This window comes from Hypanus sabinus, chromosome 12 (genome assembly GCF_030144855.1).
Source record: "Hypanus sabinus isolate sHypSab1 chromosome 12, sHypSab1.hap1, whole genome shotgun sequence".
Taxonomy (NCBI): domain Eukaryota; kingdom Metazoa; phylum Chordata; class Chondrichthyes; order Myliobatiformes; family Dasyatidae; genus Hypanus; species Hypanus sabinus.
In genome coordinates, this window is record NC_082717.1 from 55,040,070 (window position 1) to 55,065,356 (window position 25,287).

At 39.6% G+C, this 25,287-nt stretch overlaps 1 protein-coding gene across 1 annotated transcript in view; it reads right to left on the minus strand.

The window, feature by feature from the left end:
- LOC132402902 (polyribonucleotide nucleotidyltransferase 1, mitochondrial) overlaps positions 1-25,287 on the minus strand; it is a 63,628-nt gene that overhangs the window by 15,197 nt on the left and 23,144 nt on the right. Inside the window, exons 8-18 of the mRNA XM_059985978.1 lie at positions 23,561-23,674; positions 20,991-21,177; positions 19,414-19,465; positions 19,260-19,317; positions 16,515-16,611; positions 13,441-13,543; positions 12,177-12,247; positions 3,925-3,961; positions 2,925-2,991; positions 2,742-2,831; positions 1,300-1,353 (exon numbers count right to left, since the gene is read on the minus strand). Coding sequence (XP_059841961.1) covers positions 1,300-1,353; positions 2,742-2,831; positions 2,925-2,991; positions 3,925-3,961; positions 12,177-12,247; positions 13,441-13,543; positions 16,515-16,611; positions 19,260-19,317; positions 19,414-19,465; positions 20,991-21,177; positions 23,561-23,674 — 930 coding nt within the window. The remainder of the gene's footprint in view (positions 1-1,299; positions 1,354-2,741; positions 2,832-2,924; positions 2,992-3,924; positions 3,962-12,176; positions 12,248-13,440; positions 13,544-16,514; positions 16,612-19,259; positions 19,318-19,413; positions 19,466-20,990; positions 21,178-23,560; positions 23,675-25,287) is intronic.

The following is a 25,287-nucleotide window of genomic DNA, read 5'->3' on the forward strand; positions in this document are numbered from 1 at the left end:
ATTGAAAGGTGTCCTTGAACACTCTAGCCAGTTGGCTGGCATAGGTTTTCAGTGTTCTACCAGATACACCATCATGGTTTGACACATTGCTATGGATCACCCTCTGATGTCAGTCTCTGAGACAGAGATTACAGGGTCACCATACGCTGATTGCATTCACACAGGTGAAGTTTTATTTTCCCTTACAAAGTGTGCATAAAAGGCATTGAGCTCATCTTAGAATGAAGCATCACAGCCATTCACAATGCTTGGTTTCACCTTGTAAGAAGCAATGGCCTGCAAACCCCGACAGAGCTGACATGCATCCAACTACAATCACAATTATTTTCTCATTCTTAATATACTGTAGCCTTCCATCAATTGTACCTGGACTTCTTGTATAGTTCTGGATCACTGGTCTTGAATGCCACAGATCTAGCCTTCAGCGGACTACAAATCTCTTGGCTCATCCACAGCTTTTTGGTTTGGGTATGTCAAGTATGCGCTCAAAGGCACACACTAATCCACACACATCTTGATGAAATCGGTGATGAAGTAATTCATATTCAAAAATGAATTCCTGAATATTGTCCAGCCCACTGATTCAACTATTCTTCTGCCTCTCTTGGTCATGCACATCTTCTTGGTCCTCACCATGGGTGCTGCAATCTTTAGTCTCTACTTGTATGCCAGGAGTACAAATACAGTTAGATGATCAATCTTCTCTAAGTGTGGGCAAAGGACCGCATGGCAAGCGTTCTTAATGGTGGTATAACAGCAATCAAGAGTGTTGGCTCCTCTGGTTCCACAGTTGATACTTTGGTGGTAGTTGCTCAGAGATCTCTTCAAGCTGGCCTGGTTGAAATCCCCCGCAATGATAGGGAAGGCATTAGAGACCTCAGAGCAAAATTGCAGTACCAGAGGGACATAAGGGAATGCTGGAAACGTTTCGAACGCAGCACTGCAACTCAAGGGCTTCATCATTTACCATAATGACAAGTCAGTTGAGTCTTTTAAAGTAGGGGAGGCGGAGTATGCTTCATGATTAACTCATCAAAGTGCACAGACATGGTGGTTCTGTCCCAATCCTACTCACCTGACCTGAAACATCTAGTTGTCAAGTATCATCATTTTATCTGCTGAGGGAGTTTTTTTGCCATCATTCTGGTAGTGGTGTACATCACACCCTTGGCCAACATCAAGCAGGCACCAGAGTTGCTGACCAATGTAATCTGCAGTCACAAACTTCTTAAACTATTAAAGCACCACAATAAAAAAATTGCCCAACATGAAATGAATTTGAAACTATTCAGACTTTACCTGCATCCATCAAGGCCATACTTCCTCCACATACCGATGCCATGGATGATGAACCTATAATTAAATTTAAATACAAAAAGCATTAACAGGAATGGACAAATGGACCTCAAATATCACAAACTCAATCCCCTTTAAAATCTGTTAAAATCACTGTAAACTTATTTGATCACAGATCACTTTATGGACTCAATCTTGGATCTAGAAAGAAATTCTATAACTACTTTTAGAATATATCTGTCATGATTAATTCAACAAATTAACTCAATTTTAATACAACATTTGTAGCTAAAATTAAGGGATTGGAGGAAATGAGAAATGTGCCTAACATTTCAGAATTGAAATTCTTGCTGTCAATTTTAGTCCATTCTCACCCAATGTGAAGGCTCACTGAGAGAAAAATTACTGGACATATCAACAAGAGGATAATGGCTAAAGGTAATGGCAAACACTGTTATCTACAAGGTAATGGTATAAGCATTTCAGACGTAGAAAAAATTAGACAATCTGGAGCAAAAAATAAACTGCTGATGAAACTCAGTGGGTCATGCAACAACAGCAAAGGCAGAAGGATGCTTAATATTTTGGATGGAGATGTTACATCTTGGCAACTTAGTTATGTTTAGCCAAGTTATTGGCTGATTTATAATTCTGTTAAAAAGTTATTTGGTCGTAATGCTTAACATGGAAATAAATTGAATGGAATGAAGTTGTTCTACTTACACAATAGATACAAGCAATATTAATACTGAATAATAGTGGAAAGGAACTAAATACTATCAGCAACAGCAAATTGTTCACTTTAGACAAACTAATGGGGCTAAAGTGTCTCAAGTTCTGGACAGGACGGCTTGCCGTGATCCTTCTGAATGCTGGAGCAGACTCATGAGTATCACTGTTCCTACTACGGAAGGTCAACATAACAATGACATGACAACCAAATACATTTAGTAGAAGCTCAAATTGCTTGAAAATCTAGAATGTTAAGGTGTTTCTCACATCCTACCCTTAAGCTAATTTTTTTTTAACCCAACGTAGCATTGAATTCAAAGGCAACACGAGTGAATCTGCAGATGCTGGAAATAAATAAAAACTCACAATGCTGGCAGAACTCAGCTATCTCCTCCCATAGATGCTGTCTGGCCTGCTGAGTTCTGCCAGCATTGTTGTGTTTTTATAGCATTGAATTCACTGATAGTAACATCTCAGTCCATCCATACAACGTGATGATCTGATTTATGTTGGTTGCCCTATTTGTTTGACTCTCAGATACTGTACACCATTTGTCTTGCCTTGTTGTCATCAGCACCTTTAGCTCATATGCTCATACAATAACATCTCACATCCTGTATTTATTTACAACTTTCAATATTTTCATAGAAAACTTTATTGCCTTTCATTTAAATTTCTTAATGCATCCGTGGTCAACCTTTTTAATTGCTTACCATTGGATTCTAGTACTTCTGATGTTACTCTTATTGTAAATGGAAACTCCTTAGGAATCACAGGCTTCAATGCTTTCTCAGCAAGAGCACCTAAATTTAAAACAAGTTTAATAAGATCATAGTTGTAATTAGTGTTTCTGCAAACTAACATGAGAATTGTGCCATATGGATCATCCTCCTTACCATGGCCTAGCTCTCTCCTATTTTGACCAACTAATTTTCCTATTTCATTAGTTGCATAAGGTGGAAACTAAAAAAAGATCAAATATGATGTCATTAGCGATATGACCAGCAGAGAATAAAGGAAATGAAACAAATATTAACTATTAACTTCAAGAAATATTTATCACTTTAGAATTCTATATTCTCTTTAATTGTTGCACATAGTTTAAAAAACTGAAGGTAAATGACAATTTAAAATCTGCCCAATTTGCAACTACAAAGCAACAGCAAATTTAATAATATTCTCTACTTAATATGCTTATGCTTTAATGACTTAACTGCTAGCAATCTAAGCACAAAATGCTAAAAAACTGAAATAAAAGCTGCTGGAACTCAGCAGACCAGGGATTATTACAAGAGCCAATAATCACTTTCCACAGATGTTACTTAACTCAGTGTATTTCCATAATTTTATTTTCATTTTAGTTATTAATGAAAATGTTAATAAATCCATGAAAATTACTTTATGATGCAAGATTTTAACAAAATCTGGAACTGCATAAGCTGATTTGTACATAGTGGACCAAAGGACATGTTCCTATGCTCTACTGTTCTACATTCTATTTGTAGGAAATTAAAGCATGTAGAACTGGAAGAGCACAAGTAACCAGATGGCGCTGGTGATACACGGCGAATATCGATAAAACTCAATAGTGTTCCATGTACAATTGATTTCAGGCAAAGTAAGCAGAAATTTGGTCTGCATCATTCACAATTTTGTTATTATTCAGTGACAGTAGATGACACATGTCTCACCATTTAAAAATCAAATCAACCCTAACAGGAAAAGGTTTTATTTTGCAAACATTTCCAATGAGAAATGTGCTGTTGCACTGGAAATCTGCTATCAGCAGAAAAGACCATACAAATTTACTCCTATGATGCAATTCATTCAATAGAAAAATAATAACAACTCATTCATGTTTAATGCCAAAATTTCGAAACAGAAGTTTTAGATTACCTCATAGTGCAGCATGAAATTTTTCTCTTTCACCCCACTGTATCAAAGTAAAATTGTAACATTAGTTTTGGAATATGTTAACTCAATAAAATATTTTAAAAACTAACACTCGGAAATAGTTATCAACAGATAAATCAGTGTGGACCAGGTACTGTTTCCTGTCACAGTAAAGAGAACAGTTCAAAAGCTTTTCACTATGTAGCAAATATTCTATTCTGAAAGAAAGCCAAGACATCAGATCACACTAAACCTTCAATATACCCATCTACTCCATTGTTAGAGCTTGAGATCCACAACTTAGCATCTTGTTTCATATAACTAAACACATTTTTTTTAATAAACTTACCATGATTGGTGTTGTTGACAACAAACAACCATGATTGGTGTCAATAAATTTCCCAAGCACCAGCAGAGAATAGGATCAAATTACTGTACAGTTCGCACTTCCCCATTTACAAGGAGCACTGCCAAAAGGAAGCAACATCCATCATCAAGGACCCCTGTTATCCAGGCCATGCTCTCTTCTCACTACAGCCATTGGGCAGGAGGTACAGGAGTCTTAGGTCCCACACCACTGGGTCCAGGAACAGTCATTGCCCTACAAATACCAGGCTCCTGATCAGCATGGATAACTTCACTCACTTCAATGTTGCACTGACTCCACAAGCTATACACACAATTTAAAAAAAATCTAAGACTCATGTTCTTAGTATTATTTATTTGCTCTTTTAATTATTTGCACAATTTGTCTTCTTTTGCATATTGGTTGTTGGTCAGTCTTTGTTATTTATAGTTTTTTTTCCCCCACAAATTCTATTGAATTTCTCTATTTTTCTTTAAATGTCTATTAAAAAAAAAAATCACTATGTTGGTGGCAAAATTCCTGTTTCTGATGCTGTCCACTCCATTACTGATATGCCCATCTCTGTCAAAATATACATCCATACTTCACATTTCCCTCTGTACAAATGCTGAGTATTTCCAGCATTCTGTTTTACATCTACAGCATCCAGTGTTTCTTATCTTAGTTCCAGCATTATTTGTGCTCCCATAACTGTTTTCATTATTTACTTCTATTTCTACCTTCTTCAAACAGCTCAGCTATGATGAACAAACCATCACCCTCTCTGAAATGATACTATCATTACTCATGTCATAACATTTATTGTAGTCTGCACCAGGACCTATAGTTGTCACTTGTGCTCACCCTTTCCTACGAATTGAAACATCTTTGATTTCTAAATTTTCTCAGCTCTGATGAAAAGTCAATATCATTGACATTGACTTGAAACATTAGCTCTTTCTCTCTCCACAGATGCTGTAAAGCCTGCTCAGTTTCTGTACACTGTTCTAGTTTTTAACCTCCAGAAGCTTCTGCTCACTCAAACCTCACCACCCAAGAACAAAGCCTACAATGGGTTCAGGATCCTCTGCCTAATGTTTAAAATTCATATCCTTGAATCCATTTCACTTCACATCATTTCCTCTCTTTTGGAATGGAACCTACCAACCTTTGAACTTCCCCTTCACCAAATTCCTCTTCTGAACATGGTCTTCTTTGCCTTTCTCACCGTATCACTGCCAGTCCTCCTTCAGTCATTTTAACATTATTTTTTAACAATGATCTTTCTAAAGCACTGGACCTCTACACTTTGCTTTTCACCATAAGCTTTCCATTAAAACAATACTCTTTGAACACATTTGTTCACCCATTTTACTCTGTCCTTCACTGAAAATTTATTTTTTACCTACACAACACTGTAAGACATAGGAGCAGAATTAGGCCATTCTGCCCAATGAGTCTGTTCCACCATTCCATCATGGATGATCCCAGATGCCACTCAACCCCATACATCTGCCTTTTCACCATATACTTTGATTCCCTGACCTATTAGAGAACTATCAACTTCTGTCTTAAATATACCCAAGGACTTGGCCTCCACCACAGTCTGTGGCAGAGCATTCCATAGATTCACTACTCTCTGGCCAAAAAAAATCCTCCTTACCTTTGGGTTCTAAAAGGTCGCCCCTCAATTTTGAGGCTGTTGCTTTGAGTTCTGGATACCCTCAGCATAGGAAACATTCTCTCCACATCCACCCTATCTAGTCCTTTCAACATTTGGTAGGTTTCAATGAGATCCTCCTCTCCCCCCACATTCTTCTAAATTCCAGTGAGTACAGGCCAAAAACTGCCAAATGCTCCTCATATGTTAACCCTTTCATTCCCAGCATCATCCTTGTGAACTTTATCTGGACCCACTCCAATGAGAACACATCCTTTCTGAGATATGAGGACCAAAACTGTTGACAATACTCCAAGTGTGGCCTGCCTAGTGTCTTATAAAGCCTCAGCATTATATCCTGGCTTTTATGTTCTACTCCCTTTGAAATAAATGCCAACATTATATTTGCCTTCTTTACCACCAGACTCAACCTGTAAATTAACCTCCTGGGAGTCTTGCATAAGGACTAAGTCCCTCTGCACCTCTGATGTTTGAACCTTCTCTCCATTTAGATAATAGTCCTCACTATTGTCCTTTTAACAAAACACATTATCATAAATTTCCCAACACTGCATTCTATCTGCTATTTTTGCCCATTCTTCCAATTTGTCTAAGTACTTCTGCAATCACATTGCTTTCTCAGCAGTACCTATCCCTCCACCTATCTTCTTATCATCTGCAAACTGCCACAAAGCCATCAAATCCATTATCCGAATCCTTGGCAAACAATATGAAAAATAGCAGTCCAAATTCTGACCCCTGAGGAACACCACTAGTCACTGGCAGCCAACCAGAAAAGGTTCCCTTTATTCCCACTCACTGCCTCCTGGCTGTCAGTCATTCCTCTATCCATGCCAGTATTTTTCTGTAATGCCATAGGATTTTATCTTGTTCAGCAGCCTCAACTGTGGCTCGTTTTCAAGTGCCTTCTGAAAATCCAAGTAAATGACATCCACAGCCTCTCCTTTGTCCAACCTGCTAGTTGCTTCCTTGAAGAACTCTAACATATTTGTCAGGCAAGATTTCCCTATACAGAAACCATGCTGCCTTTGACTTATTTTATCATTAGTCTCCAAGTACCCTGAAACCTCATCCTTAATAATAGACTCCAACACTTTCCCAACCACTGAGGTTAGACTAGCTGGCCTATTAATTTCCTTTCTTTTCCTTCCTCCCTTCCCAAAGAGTGGAGTGCCATTTGCAATTTCCAATTCTCCGGGATCATGCTAGAATCAAGTGATTCTTGAAAGTTCATGACCAATGCATCTGTTCTCTCTTCAGCAACCTCTCTCAGGACTCTGGGATGTAGTCCATCTGTTCCAGGTGACTTATCCACCTTCAGACCTTTCAGTTTGCCTAGCACAGCTTCCTTTGTAATAGCAATGGCACTCACTCCTGCCCCCTGAAACTCATGGACCTCTGGCACACTTTTAGTGTGTTCCATAGTGAAGACAGATGCAAAGTACCAATGAAGTTCATCTGCCATTTCTTTGTACTCCATTACTACCTCACCAGCATCATTTTTCAGTGGTCCAAAATCTACTCTCACCTCCCTTTTACTCCTTATATAACTGAAAACACTTTTAATATCTGCTTTATATTATTGGCTAGTTTGCCCTCATAATTTATATTTTCCCTTCTTATAGCTTTTGTTGGATTTTAAAAGCATGCAAATCATTCAACTTCTCACTCACTTTTGCCATCTTATATGCCCATTCCCGCTTGAAACGCCCTTTTCCTTCTAAGTAGCATGCTGTTATTGTCTGTAAGAACTACCTTTTCGCACCAGTTATAATTTCAGTGTTTATTAGCCTGAAGCAACAATTCTCATCTGACTTTAATCAGTTTAGTTTTAACTTTGAATCTGGTAGAAAAGCCAAACCCAAATTTTGTTTTCAGCTCCAGTATCTTATTTAAAATGGTTGTATTCTCCTTCCATTCCCATTCCTCTCATGGCATTCCACGTTCTAAAACCCTTTTATATCAGAAAGCTCAAATTCAGAATAAGATTCTCTTGATGTAATACTATTCTGACCCCAAGACTATTGACCAGAAACTGAACAAGACGATCTCCCTCCACGCGCTTATACTTGCCAGTGGAACAAGTATCACACCTGCCCCTACACCTCCTCCCTCACTACCATTCAGAGCCCCAAACAGTCCTTCCAGGTGAGGCGACACTTCACCTGCGAATCTTTCAAGGTCATCTACTATATTAGGTGCTCCCAGTACGGCCTCCTGTATATTGGTGAGATCCGATATAGATTTGGAGACTGCTTTGTTGATCATATTCATTCCATCCACCATTAAATGCGGTATTTCCCAGTGGTTATCCATTTCAATTCTGCGTCCCATTCACATTCTGCCACGTCCGACTATGGCCTCCTCTACTGCCAGGATGAGGCCACATTCAGGTTGGAGGAACAACACCTTACATCCCATCTGGGTAGCCTCTAACCTTATGACATGAACATTCTTTATTTTTTCAAACTTCCGGTAATTGCCTCCCCCACTCCTCCTGTCCTTCACTATCCCCCATTCTAGTTTCCCTCTCACACCTTCTCTTCTTACCTGCCCATCATAACCCTCTGCTCATCCCCACTCCCTTTCTTCCATGGTCTTCTGTCCTCTCCTTTCAGATTCCCCTTTCTCCTGCCCCTTATCTCAGCTCTTTACTTCACCACCTCCCCATCTCCTGGTTTCAACTATGACCTGCCACCTTGTACTTCTCCTCCCCCCCACCATCCTACTCTGACTTGTCCCCTTCCTTTCCAGTCCAGAAAAAGGGTCTAAGCCCAAAATGTTGACTATTTACTCTTTTCCATAGATGCTGTCTGGCCTGCTGAGTTCCTCCTGCATTTTGTGTAGCTACATTAATACTGTGGCTGTTTGTGCAGTTCGTAAAGTGGATATCACTTGGCAAGGGACCTGTCTCTTATTATTCTAAATCCTTTAAACACTTTCCAAGACATGTTTCAGGAATGCGAAAGCACACTCGCCTGGAAGATGCAAATTAAACAACACTGTAGCAGCTGATCAGCATTCAGGACAAATGTCTGATAGATCTTCCACCACCCTAAGAATTTACTTGCTTCACCACTGACATATTGAGGCTGCAGTGCATGCTACCTCTAAGATGCTCTGAAAACTCAACCTATAATCTCATCAAGAACAAGGGCACAGGCCCCCAAGACATAAACCTTTCTAAGTTGAGAATACTTTGTTATTCATTCATCATTGTTGCTGGAAGATCTAGAGCTCTGTATTTATCAGTATTGTGATAGCAGCTTCTCCAGAAGGACAGTAGTGGTATAGTGATTCAAAAAAATTAACTCACCGTGAGCTTCTCAAAACCAATAACAAACAAGACTTGATCTCCTTCCACGCGCTTATACTTGCCAGTGAAATAAGTACCACACCTGCCCCTACACTTCCTCCCTCACTACCATTCAGGGTAGTTTGGATTTGGAGAAGGAAGTCGGAGGATCAGAACGGAGGTGCGACGGGAGCCATTTTGATTTTTTCTTATTCTCATCAGAGTTAAGAGAGGCGGGACTGCACAGGCGTGTGAGATTGGGCAGTGAAGCAGGGAAGATTTAAAAAGGACACAGCCTTAAACAGCGGGCAGCGGAGTGAGCCGGAAGCAGAATGTAGGCTTAAGGGCTTTGGTTCAATAAGCTTAGACTGAAATGGGTGAGGCAAGGTAGGTTTAGGTTTCAGTTTTTCCTGTTATTTGAGGAAAGGGGAAGTATGAGTGTGAGAGCAGCTTGTTGTTCTCGGTGTTGGATGTGGGAGGTCCTGGAGTCTCCTAGCCTCCTGGACGTCCACATCTGCGCCAGGTGCGCCGAGCTGCAGCTCTTAAGGGACCGTGTTAGGGAACTGGAGCTGCAGCTCGATGACCTTCATCTGATCAGGGAGAGTGAGGTGATAGAGAGGAGTTTCAGGCAGGTCGTCACACTGGGGCCTCGGGAGGCAGACAGGTGGGTCAAGGTTGGGTGGGGGGGGGGAAGGGGAAGAGTCAGGTACTCGAGAGTACCCCAGTGGCTATATCCCTTGACAATAAGTACTCCTGTTTGAGTACTGTTGGTGGGGACAGCCTACCTGGGGGAAGCAACAGTGGCCGTGCCTCTGGCACAGAGTCCGGCCCTGTGGCTCAGGAGGGTAGGGAAAGGAAGAGGAAGGCAGTAGTAATAGGGGACTCGGTAGTTAGGGGGTCAGATAGGCGATTCTGTGGACGTGATCAGGAGACCCGGGTGGTCGTTTGCCTCCCTGGTGCCAGGGTCCGGGATGTTTCTGATCAAGATATCCTGAAGTGGGAGGGCGAGGAGCCAGAGGTTGTAGTACATATAGGCACCAATGACATAGGTAGGAAAAGGGAAGAGGGCCTGAAAGGAGAATATAGGGAGTTAAGAAGGCAGTTGAGAAGAAGGACCGCAAAGGTAGTAATCTCAGGATTACTGCCTGTGCCACGCGACAGTGAGAGTAGGAATGGAATGAGGTGGAGGATAAATGCGTGGCTGAGGGATTGGAGCAGGGGGCAGGGATTCAAGTTTCTGGATCATTGGGATCTCTTCTGGGGCAGGTGTGACCTGTACAAAAACGACAGGTTACACTTGAATCCAAGGGGGACCAATATCCTGGCGGGAAGGTTTACTAGAGCAGTTAAGGAGGGTTTAAACTAATTTGGTAGGGGGACAGGAACCAGAATGATGGAGCGGAGGAAAGGGAAAACAGAAATAGATCTAAGGTAGTGAGCAGTAAGGATGTCGGGAAGGACAGGCAGGTGATGGAGCAAATTTGCAGCCATTGGGATGTGTTGCAGTGCAATCAATGCAAAAAGTACCAAATACTGGACTTTAAGTGTTATACTTAAATGCACACAGCATAAGGAATAAGGTGGATGATCTTGTTGTACAGCTACAGATTGGCAGGTATGATATTGTGGCCATCACTGAGATGTGGCTAAAGGATGCATGTCTCTGGGAGCTGAACATCCAAGGATACACAGTGTATTGGAAGGATAAGCAGGTAGGCAGAGGGAGTGGCATGGCTTTAATGGTAAGAAATGATATTAAATCTTTAGAAAGAGTTGACATAGGATCAGAAGGTACAGAAACTTTATTGGTTGAGCTAAGAAATCGCAGGGGTAAAAGGACCCTGATAGCAGTTATCTACAGGCCTGCAAACAGCTGCAGTGATGTGGACTACAAATTACAACAGGAATTAGAAAAGGCTTGCCAGAAGGGCAGTGTTATGATAATTATAAGGGATTTTAACATGCGAGTCATGCACTTTGGTAGAAGAAATAAATGGGCAGACTATTATTTAAATGGGGAGAGAATTCAAAGTCCTGAGATGCAACGGGACTTGGGAGTCCTCATGCAGGATACCCTTAAGGTTAACCTCCAGGTTGAGTTAGTGGTGAAGAAAGTGAATGCAATATTGGCATTCATTTCTAGAGGAATAGAGTATAGGCGCAGGGATGTGATATTGAGGCTCTATAAGGCACTGATAAGACCTCACTTGGAATACTGTTTGCAGTTTTGGGCTCCTTATTTAACAAAGGATGTGCTGACATTGGAGAGGGTTCAGAGAAGATTCACTAGAATGATTCCAGAAATGAGAGGGTTAACATGAGGAACGTTTGACCGCTCTTGGACTGTGTTCCTTGGAGTTTAGAAGAATGAGGGGGGACCTCACAGAAACATTTTGAATGTTGAAAGGCATGGACAGAGTGGATGTGGCAAATTTGTTTCCCATGGTGGGGGAGTCTAGTATGAGAGGACATGACTTGAAGGGCGCCCATTCAGAACAGAGATATGAAAAAAAAATTTTAGCCGCAGGGTGGTGAATCTATGGAATTTGTTGCCACGGGCAGCAGTGGAGGCCAAGTCATTGGGTGTACTTAAGGCAGAGATTGATAGGTATCTGAGTAGTCAGGGCATCAAAGTTTATGGTGAGAAGGTGGGGGAATAGGATTAAAGGGGAGATTGGATCAGCTCATTATGAAATGGCAGAGCAGACTCGATGGGCCAAACGGCTGACTTCTGCTCCTTTGTCTTATGGTCTAACCAATTAATATTGACCACAAAAAAAGGAATAAATATATGAAATGTGTTCAGGCAATTCCACTAGGAAATATTAGGTCAACCAGATATCACATGTAGATGTAGGCAGATAACGGGGAAAAAAATCGGTTCAGGAATTCATCTAACGCGAGGAACAAACAGTGACATTTTCATGACTTGCCTTATAAGAGTGGTGATAAGATCAGTTTTTACACTTGATTCTATAGAATCAAAAGTTACTGTACAGAAGACCTAGAAAGAAAGAGAAACTTCATGAAAATTACATTTGTGGCAATCTGCATTTAGAAATAAGTATATGTTGTAAATGTGTAATATCCACTGTTTTCCCTGATATTTAACTTTCTACACTGAAGGAATAGAATGCCTGCTGGGATACAGGTTCAAGAGGTGCTAGCAGATTTTTGGTACTTCACTAAGTGGAAGCTTTGGGAGTCTAGCTATTCTATCAAATGAGGTGTCATGGCTGAATATAAAATTATCATCCCTCAACATCTATCTGGCAGACAGATGAATAGCTACACATAGTCATCTGGTTGACTAACTATTGAGAAGTTTGAAGTTAAGATTGATTTCAGCAGCTCCTCAATTTTCATCAAATTTTTTTTTTAAAATGGTAGATTCAACCCTTGTTCAATCAATTTTAATAAACTCATTACATCTTTAAAAGAGACAAAATAATGCAATGTCACTTGCAAATGAAGATAACAATCAATTTTCCTATTAAACTTTTTGTTCAGTGCACTGATCTAATTAAGCAAAATATATCTGAATTAAGCAAAATATTTACTAGAATTATACATGAACCCCACATTGGGATGGGGGTGGGCATGTGCTGCAGTTTGTTAAACAAAACATGCTGCAATTTTCCATAATGCAGTCACTTCATTTGCGTATGCATCAAGAAATGTACGTTTATAACATTTGTGTGTTGATCTCACACACACACACTTTGTGTGAGCAAATTTTATTCCTTATCCCAAATTTTTGGGTAGTGCTTCGTGAATTGCAAAGGACAAATTTCCTTAACCACAATGACCATAATGCAGGGCTTTTGTATTAACAAAAATGAAACACAAGCACAGGAGGTGTTTGATTTGTAATGATGTATAATGAATAGACACAACATGGAACTTAAGTTAATCCTTCATATGCATTACTATTTGATCTATTTTTTGTTGTATTTAAAAAATCATTTCTATAAGGTTTAAATCCTTCATATGCATTACTATTTGATCTATTTTTTGTTGTAAAAATCATTTCTATAAGGTTTAAATTACAAATCAAAGAGACTAGAAAATCAAATCAATTTGTTTGATAATACAAATTGAATTTTAAAATGGACAATAGACATTAAAACAAATACGTTACACTTAGCACATTCACAAAATCTCCCAAAAGATAGACAGAATTCATTTATTCCATACCTGTGTCTGTCCCCTCTGAAACAGCGCAGATCCGTGAAGTGGTTTATACAGATCAACTTCACAATGAATGTTCCTAAGAGATCTCAAGTCTCTGCCGTCACATCTATAATACAAAGGAATATGGAAAACATTTGGAGATTTAAACAAAACTAAGGCTTCAAATTTTCTAAGGGTAATATGAAGGGATTTTAACTTCTCCCACCCACCCCAATCCCAAAAGGCAATGTGGTAGAAGTGAAAGGTTACAAAGTTAAAAAATTGAGGAACCACCAAGGCTCTCAAAGGTTAAATCATTCAAATATTATACTGAAACTGCACACCTACATATTATCAGTGATTTTAATGTTAATCTAGTTCCAGTCAACCTCTCCCAGGCTGCAGCAAATCTAGCAATTCAAATGAGGAGAGGTGGATTAATTAGTTTGTATCTCTTCATTACTGTTCATTGGCCAGGAGGGTTTCTTCAAGCTGTCCCAAGAAGATACTCACTAAATGACAACCCCATCACCCAACCAGGTAATGTCACTAGGGAAGGTTGAGGTAGTGGAAGGATGGGAGTGGAGATGACTGGACAAATTACTAAGGAGAATCCTTGTGCAAGACTCGCAGAAGGTTAATTTACAGGTTGAGTCTGTGGTAAAGGCAGCAAATCCAATGTTGGCATTTATTTCAAGAGGAATAGAATATAAAAGCAAGGAGATAATGCTGAGCCTTTATAAGACTCGAGTCAGGCTGCACCATATCTCAGAAAGGAAGTGTTGTCATTGGAGAGAGTCCAGAGGAGGGTCACGAGGATTATTCTGGAAATGAAGGGGTTAACATCTGAGGAGCATTTGGCAGCTTTGGGCCTGTACTCACTGGAATTTAGAAACACAGGGAGAATCTCATTGATACCTACCAAACGTTGAAAGGACTAGTTTGGGTGGATGTGGAGAGCAAGTTTCCTATGGTGGGGATATCCAGGACTAGAGGGCACAGCCTCAAAATTGAGGGACAACCTTTTAGAACAGAGTTAGGGAGGAATTGTTTTAGCCAAAAAGTAGTAAATCTGTGGAATGCTCTGCCACAGATTGCGGTGAAGGCCATGTCCATGGGTATACTTAAGGCGGAAGTTGATCATTTCCTGATCGGTCAGGGTATCAAAGGATATGGCGAAAAGGCAGGCATATGGGGTTAAGTGGGATCCGGGATCAGCTATGATGGAATGGTGGCGCAGACTCGATGGGCTGTGTGTTGCCCTTAAGGCGTTTGTTTAGTTTATTATATTTTCGCTTTAGTAATTCATTTGTAATAGTTTTCAAGTTAAAGTTAAGGTTGTTGAAAGTAAATTCATTGTCTGTGATATATCGCGGCATACGATGATGTCACACCCAGTTTCTCTGCGTCTCGTGGGAAAATACCGGTTTGGAGAAACGGGAAGGAGGCTTGTGTGTGCAGGATCAGCGCGAGAAAAGTTTTCTTTCTACGCACTAGAAACATCATGGAAGCAACGCCGTTAAGTTCATAAGATAATCGATATGTTGAAGTTAAAATGTTAACACTGATTCGGTTAAAAGTAATGACGGTTGATAAAGTTTATGTTGTTTGTTATTTAAAGAGTTGCGGATAGTTTGTTTTGAAGTATTTAAAGCAGTTGATGGCGTAGGTAGATTCTGACTGTATGTTGTACTTTAATGTAATATAGTTTGTTGTAGTTTTATTTTTCCACGTATTTATGATGTAAGTGTGATGCCAAGAAGGAAACAAATACTGTATATATTTTGTATTGTTTTATCAACAGTTTTCACCATACGTTAATGTGGAAGAGTGAACAGTAAACGGTTAATCTTACAGGGATTGTGCCTCATTGACTACGGTTTAAACTTGGTGTTTAGTTCAGAGTTTTTACACCTGTGCGAAAACACTACAGGCTGAATGGCCTAATTCTGCTCCTATGTGTTATGGGGAGCTATACTGAGTAGCTTAGTTGAGTCCTGAGAAATTCTAAATTCAACTTTTAAAGAAATACATGTTCAGCAACTATAAATGTAATTTTTCTGGAGTCAGCTTTGTTGAGTTCATTTCCGTTTCATCAGATTGCTACCATGTCATTTCACGTTACTGCCATCACACTGCAACACTATTTTCTGTAAGCACAAAGATGGATTACATTCTTTTTCTTTCACTTGTTTTTTTTATTAAAGTATGTTCTTTTGTATCAAACCCTCTATTTAGTTTACCTTTATAGGGTTTGAACTCTTGCTTTGCTCATTGAATTTGGGGGGGAAAAAGGGAACTCATGAGAAGTTGCAAGTCCCATTTATTTACTCACTAATGTCCTATTAAAATGTTTAATGTTTCATTAACTTCGTAATAAACAAATCTAGACTCAAAAATGTTAAATTTTAAACTTACTTACATTGAAACTGCTGCTGTTACCAGAATGATGTAATTTCAGCAGATGGTGAACCATTTCTTCCATCAATTTTATTCATTAAAGGCTATACAATGTCTGTAGCAAAGCTGACATTGTTGCCATTCAATGTCCTGCTACCTTGAACCTTTTGGTGAAGATGTTCCTACAATGTTGTTATATGGGAATTCCATAATTTAGATGCAAACATAGTCGAGGTACTTTCAACTCCGGATAGAGTTTTTTTTTAGGACAGAACTTACAGGCAGTGCTTGTCTTTACAAGTGGCTTGGGCAAAGTTACAGCAGTGCATTTTATAAATGGTATACAGTGTAGCCTGGTAGCAGAAAGAGTGATATTTAGGCAGATGAATGAAGTTACAAACTGAGTCAAAAAAATTCAGTGACAACACATTATCTTTAAATATTAGTTTGTATCATCCTAGTTGTGAAACAATTTCCAAGACATTACCAGTTATATGGCATATAACAACAATGTCATAATTCAGTGAGCAAATAGGAATTTTTCTTCATACAAAGAAAATACAGGAGGGTCAACTTCCTGGAAGATTTGAATTGACTCTTAAGTATCTGGCGATAACTGTGCAACCAACAAAATTCCTTAGAACATAAATGCAATAAACTACAATAATAACTGAAGTTGATTTAAAGAAAATTTGTACCTTATGTATTCATTCATGATAACATTCCTAAACACCTCTTTGGAAACCACATTAAATGCCTCCATAATGTCATACGGTTCAACATCAGAAAACTTTGCTGCAGAAGAAATATAAATTAACAGAGCAAACATGAGAAGTCTGCAGATGCTGGAAATTCAAAGAACACACACAAAATGCTGGTGGAACACAGCAGGCCAGGCAGCATCTATAGAAGCACTGTCGACATTTTGGGCCGAGACCCTTCGTCAGGTTGGAGGTTACCTAGCCAGTATATCAGGTGTTGTTCCTCCAACCTGAGTGTGGATTCATCTTGACAGTAGAGGAGGCCATGGATAGACATATCAAAATGGGAATGGAACGTGGAATTAAAATGTGTGGCCACTGGGAGATCCTGCTTTCTCTGGTGAACCTCACTCCTTCCGAACACTCTGCTCTCCGCTCCCTCCGCACCAATCCCAACCTCACTATAAAACCCGCTGATAAGGGGGAAGCTGTTGTTGTTTGGCGTACCGACCTCTACCTGGCCGAGACACAGCAACAACTCTCTGATACCTCCTCTTATTTACCCCTTGATAATGACCCCACTAAGGAGCACCAGGCCATTGTCTCCTATACCATCATCAACCTCATCAGCTCTGGCGATCTCCCATCCACTGCCACCAACATCATAGTTCCCACACCCCGCACTTCCTGTTTCTACCTCCTACCCAAGATCCACAAACATGCCTGTCCAGGTAGACCTATTGTCTCAGCTTGCTCCTGGCCCACCAAACTCATTTCTGCATACCTTGACACTGTCTTATCCCCTCTTGTTCAATCTCTTCCCACCTATGTTCATGACAGTTCTCACTCTTTTAATTTTTTCAATGATTTTAAGTTCCCTGGCCCCCACCGCCTTATTTTCACCATGGATGTCTAGTCCCTATATAATTCCATCCCCCACCCAGACGGTCTCGAAGCTTTTCGCTTCATTTTGGATTCCAGACCTAACCAAAGGGGCTTCCCTTCTTCCACCATCAACTCTGCTCTCAAACGCATCCCTCCCATTTCCTGCACATTTGCCCTCACCCCATCCGCCCGCCACCCCACTCGGGATAGGGTTCCCCTTGTCCTCACTTACCACCCCACCAGCCTCCAGGTCCAATGTATAATTCTCCGTAACTTCCGCCACCTCCAATGGGATCCCACTACCAAGCACTTCTTTCCCTCCTCCCCCTTTCTGCAGGGATCACTCCCTGCGTGACTTCCTTGTCCACTTGTTCCCCCCCCCCCCCCCATCCCTTCCCACCGACCTCCCTCCTGGCACTTATCCTTGTAAGCCAAACGAGTGCTACACCTGCCCTTACACTTCCTCCCTCACCAGCATTCAGGGCCTCAGACAGTCCTTTCAGGTGAGGCGACACTTCACCTGTGAGTCGGCTGGTGTGGTATACTGTGTCTGGTGCTCCCGGTGTGGCCTTTTATATATTGGTGAGACCTGACGCAGACTGGGAGACCGTTTCGCTGAACACCTACGCTCGGTCTGCCAGAGAAAGCCGGAACTCCCAGTGGCCACACATTTTAATTCCATGTCCCATTCCCATTCCGATATGTCTATCCATGGCCTCCTCTACTGTCAAGATGAATCCACACTCAGGTTGGAGGAACACCACCTTATATACTGGCTGGGTAGCCTCCAACCTGATGGCATGAACATTGACTTCTCTAACTTCCGTTAATGCCCCTCCTCCCCTTCTTACCCCATCCTTGATATATTTCGTTGTTTGTTTTTTGTCTCTCTCTCTCTGCCCATCACCCTGCCTGTTCTTCATCTCCCTTTGGTGCTTCCCCCCCCCTTTCTTTCTCCTGAGGCCTCCCGTCCCATGATCCTTTCCCTTCTTCAGCTCTGTATCACTTTCGCCAATCACCTTTCCAGCTCTTCGCTTCATCCCACCCCCTCCGGTCTTCTCCTATCATTTTGCATTTCCCTCTCCCCCCACCACTTTCAAATCTCTTAGCATCTGTCCTTTCAGTTAGTCCTGATGAAGGGTCTCGGCCCAAAACGTCGACAATGCTTCTCCTATAAATTAACAGAGTTTCTTTTAACAGATTAGAAGATGATTGGATCACGGACTACTTTATTACATAAAAACCCTGAAGAACAAAAAACTGTCAAAAGATAATCTTATTGTCCCATGGAAATAATATGAATGTTAAAGGACTTATTTTACTTTGTCTAAAAGAACCTGAGCAACAACATGTTGATTTCATCAATCTAAGGAGTAGATTCATTCTAAATGATCAAAATTGATTCACTTAAATGCAGGTTTCTTTCAGAAAATAATATTTTAGTACATAGTATGTGAGCACACAAAAGGTATGACATATAGTAACTACTGTATGCTCAGTCAATTTTGTATACGTTTCCTAAAGCTGTTCACCACTGGCATCTGCATTTGTGTTTGCTGAAGGCAATTTGATAAAGCTTGGTTACTCCTTTAGGTTAACTTCCATTAAGTAGCACATGTTGAATGAGATGAACTGTGGTCTTCCCCCCACCCCCGCTGCCCCCACAAATAGCAGTTCCTATACTTCAGAAGTACTATTGAATAGACTTTCATTGTTAAAATCTTCCAAGAGCCCTGCAATATACAAATGAATCCAAGTGCATTTTACTTGACTAAAATAGTTCATAATAAAGCAATGGTTTCTTTTAATCATGAATAGGCAAGTAACTTAGTTTTTTTGGAAGTTAGCATATCATACCTCTTAACTGTTCTTCTGTTTCAAGTCTGATTTTGTTAATGGCATCATCTCTTGAAATCTTAATTATAAAATAATACAAATTAAATATAAAAATATATTTCTTTAAATATTGTAAATTAAGTTAAATAATAATTGCATGAGAAGGGAGACTTACTTTATCATGCGTAAAATCTTTAAATACTTCACAGATCTTCTCTGAAGCAAACCTAAGGAACAGAGACACATCATTTTACTATATCTGCACAAGTTCCGAATTGGAAGATATATGCTAACGTTAAAAATTAAATGTAATGAGGAAACAACAGCTGGACTTCTGTATCAATTGTGTTTTCTAATCTTATTTAACGAGAGTTAAAAAACTCACTGAGTATGTAAAGTCAGAGAAATGTACAAAAACACTGCTTGCAGTCAGAGCTCTGGTTATGAGCTTATAATTGTTGAACTCCATTTTTTAATTTGCTGTCAATTACAATTGGCCAAACAAATATTTTGTTTGTCATTCTTCAAGTTTATTTTCTCACTTCTTGAAATAAACAGAAATAATATTTTATCACGGACAATGTAGCGTGATAGTTGGGGCATCATGGGGCAATAGATCTCCACAATCACAATGAATTTTGAATAAAAATGAAAGTTAATGTTAAATTAAAATACACACATTGATATCTACTTAACATTTGCACTTTGAAAAGTGTATACCTTTCAACTTTGTAGGAATGCAAGGAAGATTATGAATCAGATCAACACACTCATGGGTGCACACAAAGGGATTCTAGACCAAACCTATCTTTACCTCCCACCCCCTATTCAACAAGGATTGCTCCTGTCGTGATTCCCTTGTCCATTCTTTCAGTAGCTTCTTTAAATATCTCGTATGCACCCAAAGCAATACACACAAAATGCTGGAGGAACTCAGTAGACTGGGCAGCATCTAGGGAAGTGAGTGAACAAACAGTCAACATTTTGAGGTGAGACCCTTCTTCAGGACTGGAAAGAAAGGATGAAGACCCAGGACAAAAAGGTGGAGAGAGTGAAGGGGGATAGCTAGGTGATAGGTAAAGCCAGGTGAGTAGGAAAAGTAAAGGGCTGAAGAGAAAGGAACTTGATATGAGAGAAAGGAAAGGAGGAGGGGACTTAGGAGGAGGTGTTAGGCAGGAGAGAAGAGGTAAGAGGCCAGAGTGGGAAATAGATCAAGAGGAGAAAGGGAGAATGAGAAATCGATATTCATGCCATCAGATTTGAGGCTACCCAGACAGAACACAAGATGTTGCTCCTCCACTCTGAGAGTGACCTCATCATGACACAAGAGGAGGCCATGGACCGACATGCCAGAATAGGAACTGGAATTAAAATGTTTGGCCATTGGGAAGTTCAGCTTGTGACAGATGGAGCAGATTTGCTCTACAAAACAGTCCCCAATTTATGACAGGTCTCACCAATATAAAGGAGGTCACATTGATAGACGACTGGACATTAATTTCTGAAATAAAGTACAGATTGGTAAATTTCATTTTACGGGCCCTTAGTAATGCTCAGGTCAAAAACAAAGGGAACACATTCTCTACCTGTTACCTAAAATATGAATTTCATAATTTCAAATTGATGACCAACTCAGCAGCAATGAAAATTATGTGCAAGACCCTTACAAATTGTGTTTGTAATTTTCATGCTAAAAGATCCCTTGCATGCAGAGAATTGTAATTCTGTCATCGTGGTAATCCCAAAACTTACTGCCTCGCAGCTTCAACTATTTCTCTGGATGGAATGAACATCTTCTGAGGTGTCCTTTTGGAATTTCCATGCTTGCCTGCTAGTTGTTGAATGGCTTGGATGATTTGCTGAGTGTGCTTTACACCAATTTTGATAGCATGACAAAAATCCTGTTGCAGTATATTCGCTGCTGCGGCTTCCATCATGACTGACAAAATTTTAAAAAAAGTTTTAATTTTGCACTGTGAAACCACTTAATGACAACAAATACAACATCTCATAAGTTCTTACAAAAATTCTTTGAGGGTATCTCTTGGCTAAAACATGCAGTCAAAGTAGAACAAACATTGATTCATACTACAGGGTCTTTTTTCTCTGCACACTGGACTCTTTAGGTTACATCAGGATGTTTGGATAAGGTGTCAAAGTTACAATTTATTCTGCTCTTTCAAGATCCATTTCTCTCAAATGACAGAAAAGAGAGAGAACAGCATAGAAATTCTATTCCCTCTTGATTCTTATATTCTGCCCAAAAGCTTCAGTAAAAAAATCATTATTTTCAGGGATTAGTACTCTGTAGGCAAATCATTCAAATTGGTGGTCTGTGGTGAACTGTGCTGCTGTCCAATTTGAGCACATGACATGCTTGTATATGGAAGTTATTAATGTGTTAATTATATCAATAACTGCACAAATTATTGCTGCAAAAGACTATTACCGCATGGGCACAAATGCAGGAGGTTCCTTTACTGCCTGATGAAGGTGTATCCCAGCATGAATTAAGGTGCCTATTCTAATTTAACGTGTGTAAAAAGCCAATGCAAAAATCCTCGTGGAAATCTCACAGGTGGTCTGGGTGCCTTCAATGTCATGGCTTTGACTTTCTTCTCTCTTTGGGTGCCACTCATTACACCAATTTTATCTGTCAAGTTATGCATGAACTTTAAAAAACTGACTCCAATTAAACTGGGAACTCCAATTGTAATCCTCTACACCATGTTCTCATACCTGGAGACTACAACCAATCTATTCTATGGTACTAAAGTTAACTGCTTCAAATTACTATCATTAACCGAAGAGGATTACGATTACAGTTCCTACTTTGATAGGAGTCAGTGTTTAAAAGTTCACGCACAACTTTGCGGATAAAATTTCTTCATAGGGTAACCGTAATTCACAATGTTCCTGTACAAAATGTGCATGTACTGATCTAATTTATCTCCACATGCAATAGATATGTGTCTTCATGCAATGTTATTTTAAGGGCTTCCAATTCATTAGCTACTTGGCAGAATTTTATTATGAATATTGATTAAAGATAACATGTGGTATGACTTCTCCAATGATTTCCTTGAATTTATTCTATACAAGAAAATATAGAGTTCAAAATTCTAACCCATCTGCAGTGTATTTATGCACTAAATAATGGAATGTCATTTAAAACCTGACACATGCAGTGTGGATCCAAATTTTCATTTGTGACCCCCTGTACTCTGACACATTTGCTTGAATGCAGTAATGTTAAAGATGCAGAAATCATGCTATTCATAATTCGAACTATGCATATGCAGCATTTAAGCAGGTGACTTTCAAACACTTTATTGGTAAAGGTCTGCTTCCACATTAAAGTGGTGAGTCTACTGTGTAGATTCCATGGGGAAGTGCCATTCTTCACTGAGATATTGAGTTCTACTTGTTTTTGCCTACATTTTGGGAGAAGTTAATCACTACACTTCCTTCATTACAAGCCTATTTTTCGTAAATAACACCCTTTCCTTTAAAGTGCTGCAATGATCATGGGGAATTACTGAAGCATGGTTGCACAGCATTTCTAACTATAGGTTTATTACATAAATCAAGTGTAGAAATTCTGTGATTGCCAAATCAGGCATTATAATATTCCTCCCAGAATAGCATGTTTAAAAATGTCTTGCAAAGTGTTAAGAGAAAATGGAATTGGCCATGTTAAAAATTATTGTAGTCATATACCACAGCTCATCTAATTGGATTTTAAAGTGGTGTGGCAGCCTGCACACGTGAGACTCGAACCGCCATCAGGAGCCACGCGGTAGTGCGTTTGGAACTACCCGCTCGGGGCGGACCTTCTGGGGACAGTCCGCCTCGTGGGTCACAGGTGCCAAGGGAGGGGAGATTTAAGCACGTGATTTTGGATCATTAAAGGCATTCTGAGTTCAGCTCTCTCTGCCTCAGTGTGTTTCTTTAGTAGTGCATTGTGTGCGATTACAGTGGGTTACAATACTGCAGCATACTGGTTAAAAGATATTTTAAAACATAAAAATTACATTACCAACTAATAATTTTTCCTGATTACTGTATTGTAATTATTATTTCTCTGGCCTAATTTATGGACCAAAATAGGGAATTAAATGAAATTAAGAGATACCAAAGCTGTCAACACGATTCATTTTTTAAATATAAATAGCTAAAAATGACATTAAATATTATATTAGCATTCCAATTAGAACAAATGCAAATTTTAAATGTGGTTAACAAATATAAAAATGCAAATTCTTCATTACATAAATTATTTTTATTTACAGGCAAATTACAGTAAATAAATAAATACTTACCTACTTGGCTTTGAGGTGCTCCAGCCAGTAGCAAATTTAAAGTGCTCGATGCCATTTCTTTCCGAGTTGGGTTAATTACACATTCTCCATCTACAAGACCAACTCTTACAGCACCTATAACAAGGGAGCAATATACAGTTATTTTTAAACACATAGCTCAAGACTTTTTGAACCGCAACAGCAAACAAATGCAGATAGAATCAATTATTATTACCTAATTAGTTAAATGATATACAAGTTTGCATTAAATATCATATTGCCAGCTTAAAACCGTTAATATAATAGCTTAAATATTAATAATTATAGCTTTATTACCACTTTTTCCCCATAACTGGAAATGTACATTCCTCCCCATATTTCATTGATCTTTCACAGAATAAAATTACAAAGTAGTCTTTTTATTTATTTATCTATCTATCTATCTATCTATTTATTTATTTATTGATTAAGAAAATGGTTCAACAATCTGGAATATTGCATTTAATTCAGGTCAACTCTTTACAGGAAGGATGTGGAGGAGAGGAAGTAGAAGAGGTTTACAATGATACTGCCTGGATTAGAAGGCATATGCTGTAAAGGGAAGGTGGATAAACAGATGATGTTATCTCTGGAGTGGGAGAGGCTGAGGGAAGACCTGACAAGTTTATAACGTAATGAAAGCCATAGACTGACAGCCAATATCTTTCTCCTCACAGTCAAAGTGCCCAATACTCAAGGGATTACATTTATGGTGAGCGGCTGAAAATTTAAAGGAGATGTGTAGGGCAAGATTTTTTTTAAAAAACACATCGGTATATGCCAGGGGTCGTGATGCAAGCAGGTACAATAGGTTCTCAGACACAGGAATATGCACAGAATACATGGAAGCAGACCACATGCAGAGGAATTAGTATCAACAGCTTACTCAGTCTGACACAATGTTGTGGGCTGAAGGGTCTGTTCCAGTGCAGTATTGTTCCCTGTTCTGAATCTCTGCCAAAACTGCATTCAAATACCAATTCATTATTTGGATACCCTAGCAACATGCTTTTGTTGGTACTTGCTAATGAGATGGCAGAGTTACTCCTTGGGGTTCCTGCAAACGTCAAACGCCACCTTACATTGTATGATATTAATTCATCAGTTTGCTTATGGAAAGCATTTGACCTTCATGCTAGGCTGACCCAGAAGATTAAGATGCATGGGATACAGGGTGACTTGATAGTTTGGATTCAGAATTGGCTTGGCCAAATAAGACAAGGGAGAGTCATTCTGTCTGGAGAGTCCATGACCATGTCCTTTGAAATTACTGATATATATGACTTGGATGAATAAGTAGTTTGTTGGGTTAGTAATTTTGCAGATGACACAGAGATTGTGGAGTTGTGAACAGTGAAAGTGATCGTTAAAGGACACAGCAGGATATAGATCAGTTACAGACATGGGCGGATAAATGGCAGATGATGGAAGTTAATCAGGGCAAGTATGAGGTACTGCACTTTGTGAGATCAAATACAAGGGGAAATTATACAGCACTGATGTGAAGAGGGAATTTGCAATCCAAATCCTATGGTCTTTGAAAGTGGCTACACAAGTAAACAGAAGAATAAAGGCGACATGGCATGCTTGCCATAAATGGTTGAAGTTTTGAGCATAAGAGTAAGGAAGTTATGTTGCAGATGTATAAAACTTCGATTAGACTGCACTTGGTGTATCGCAAGAAATATTGGTTTCCCCAGTACAGGATG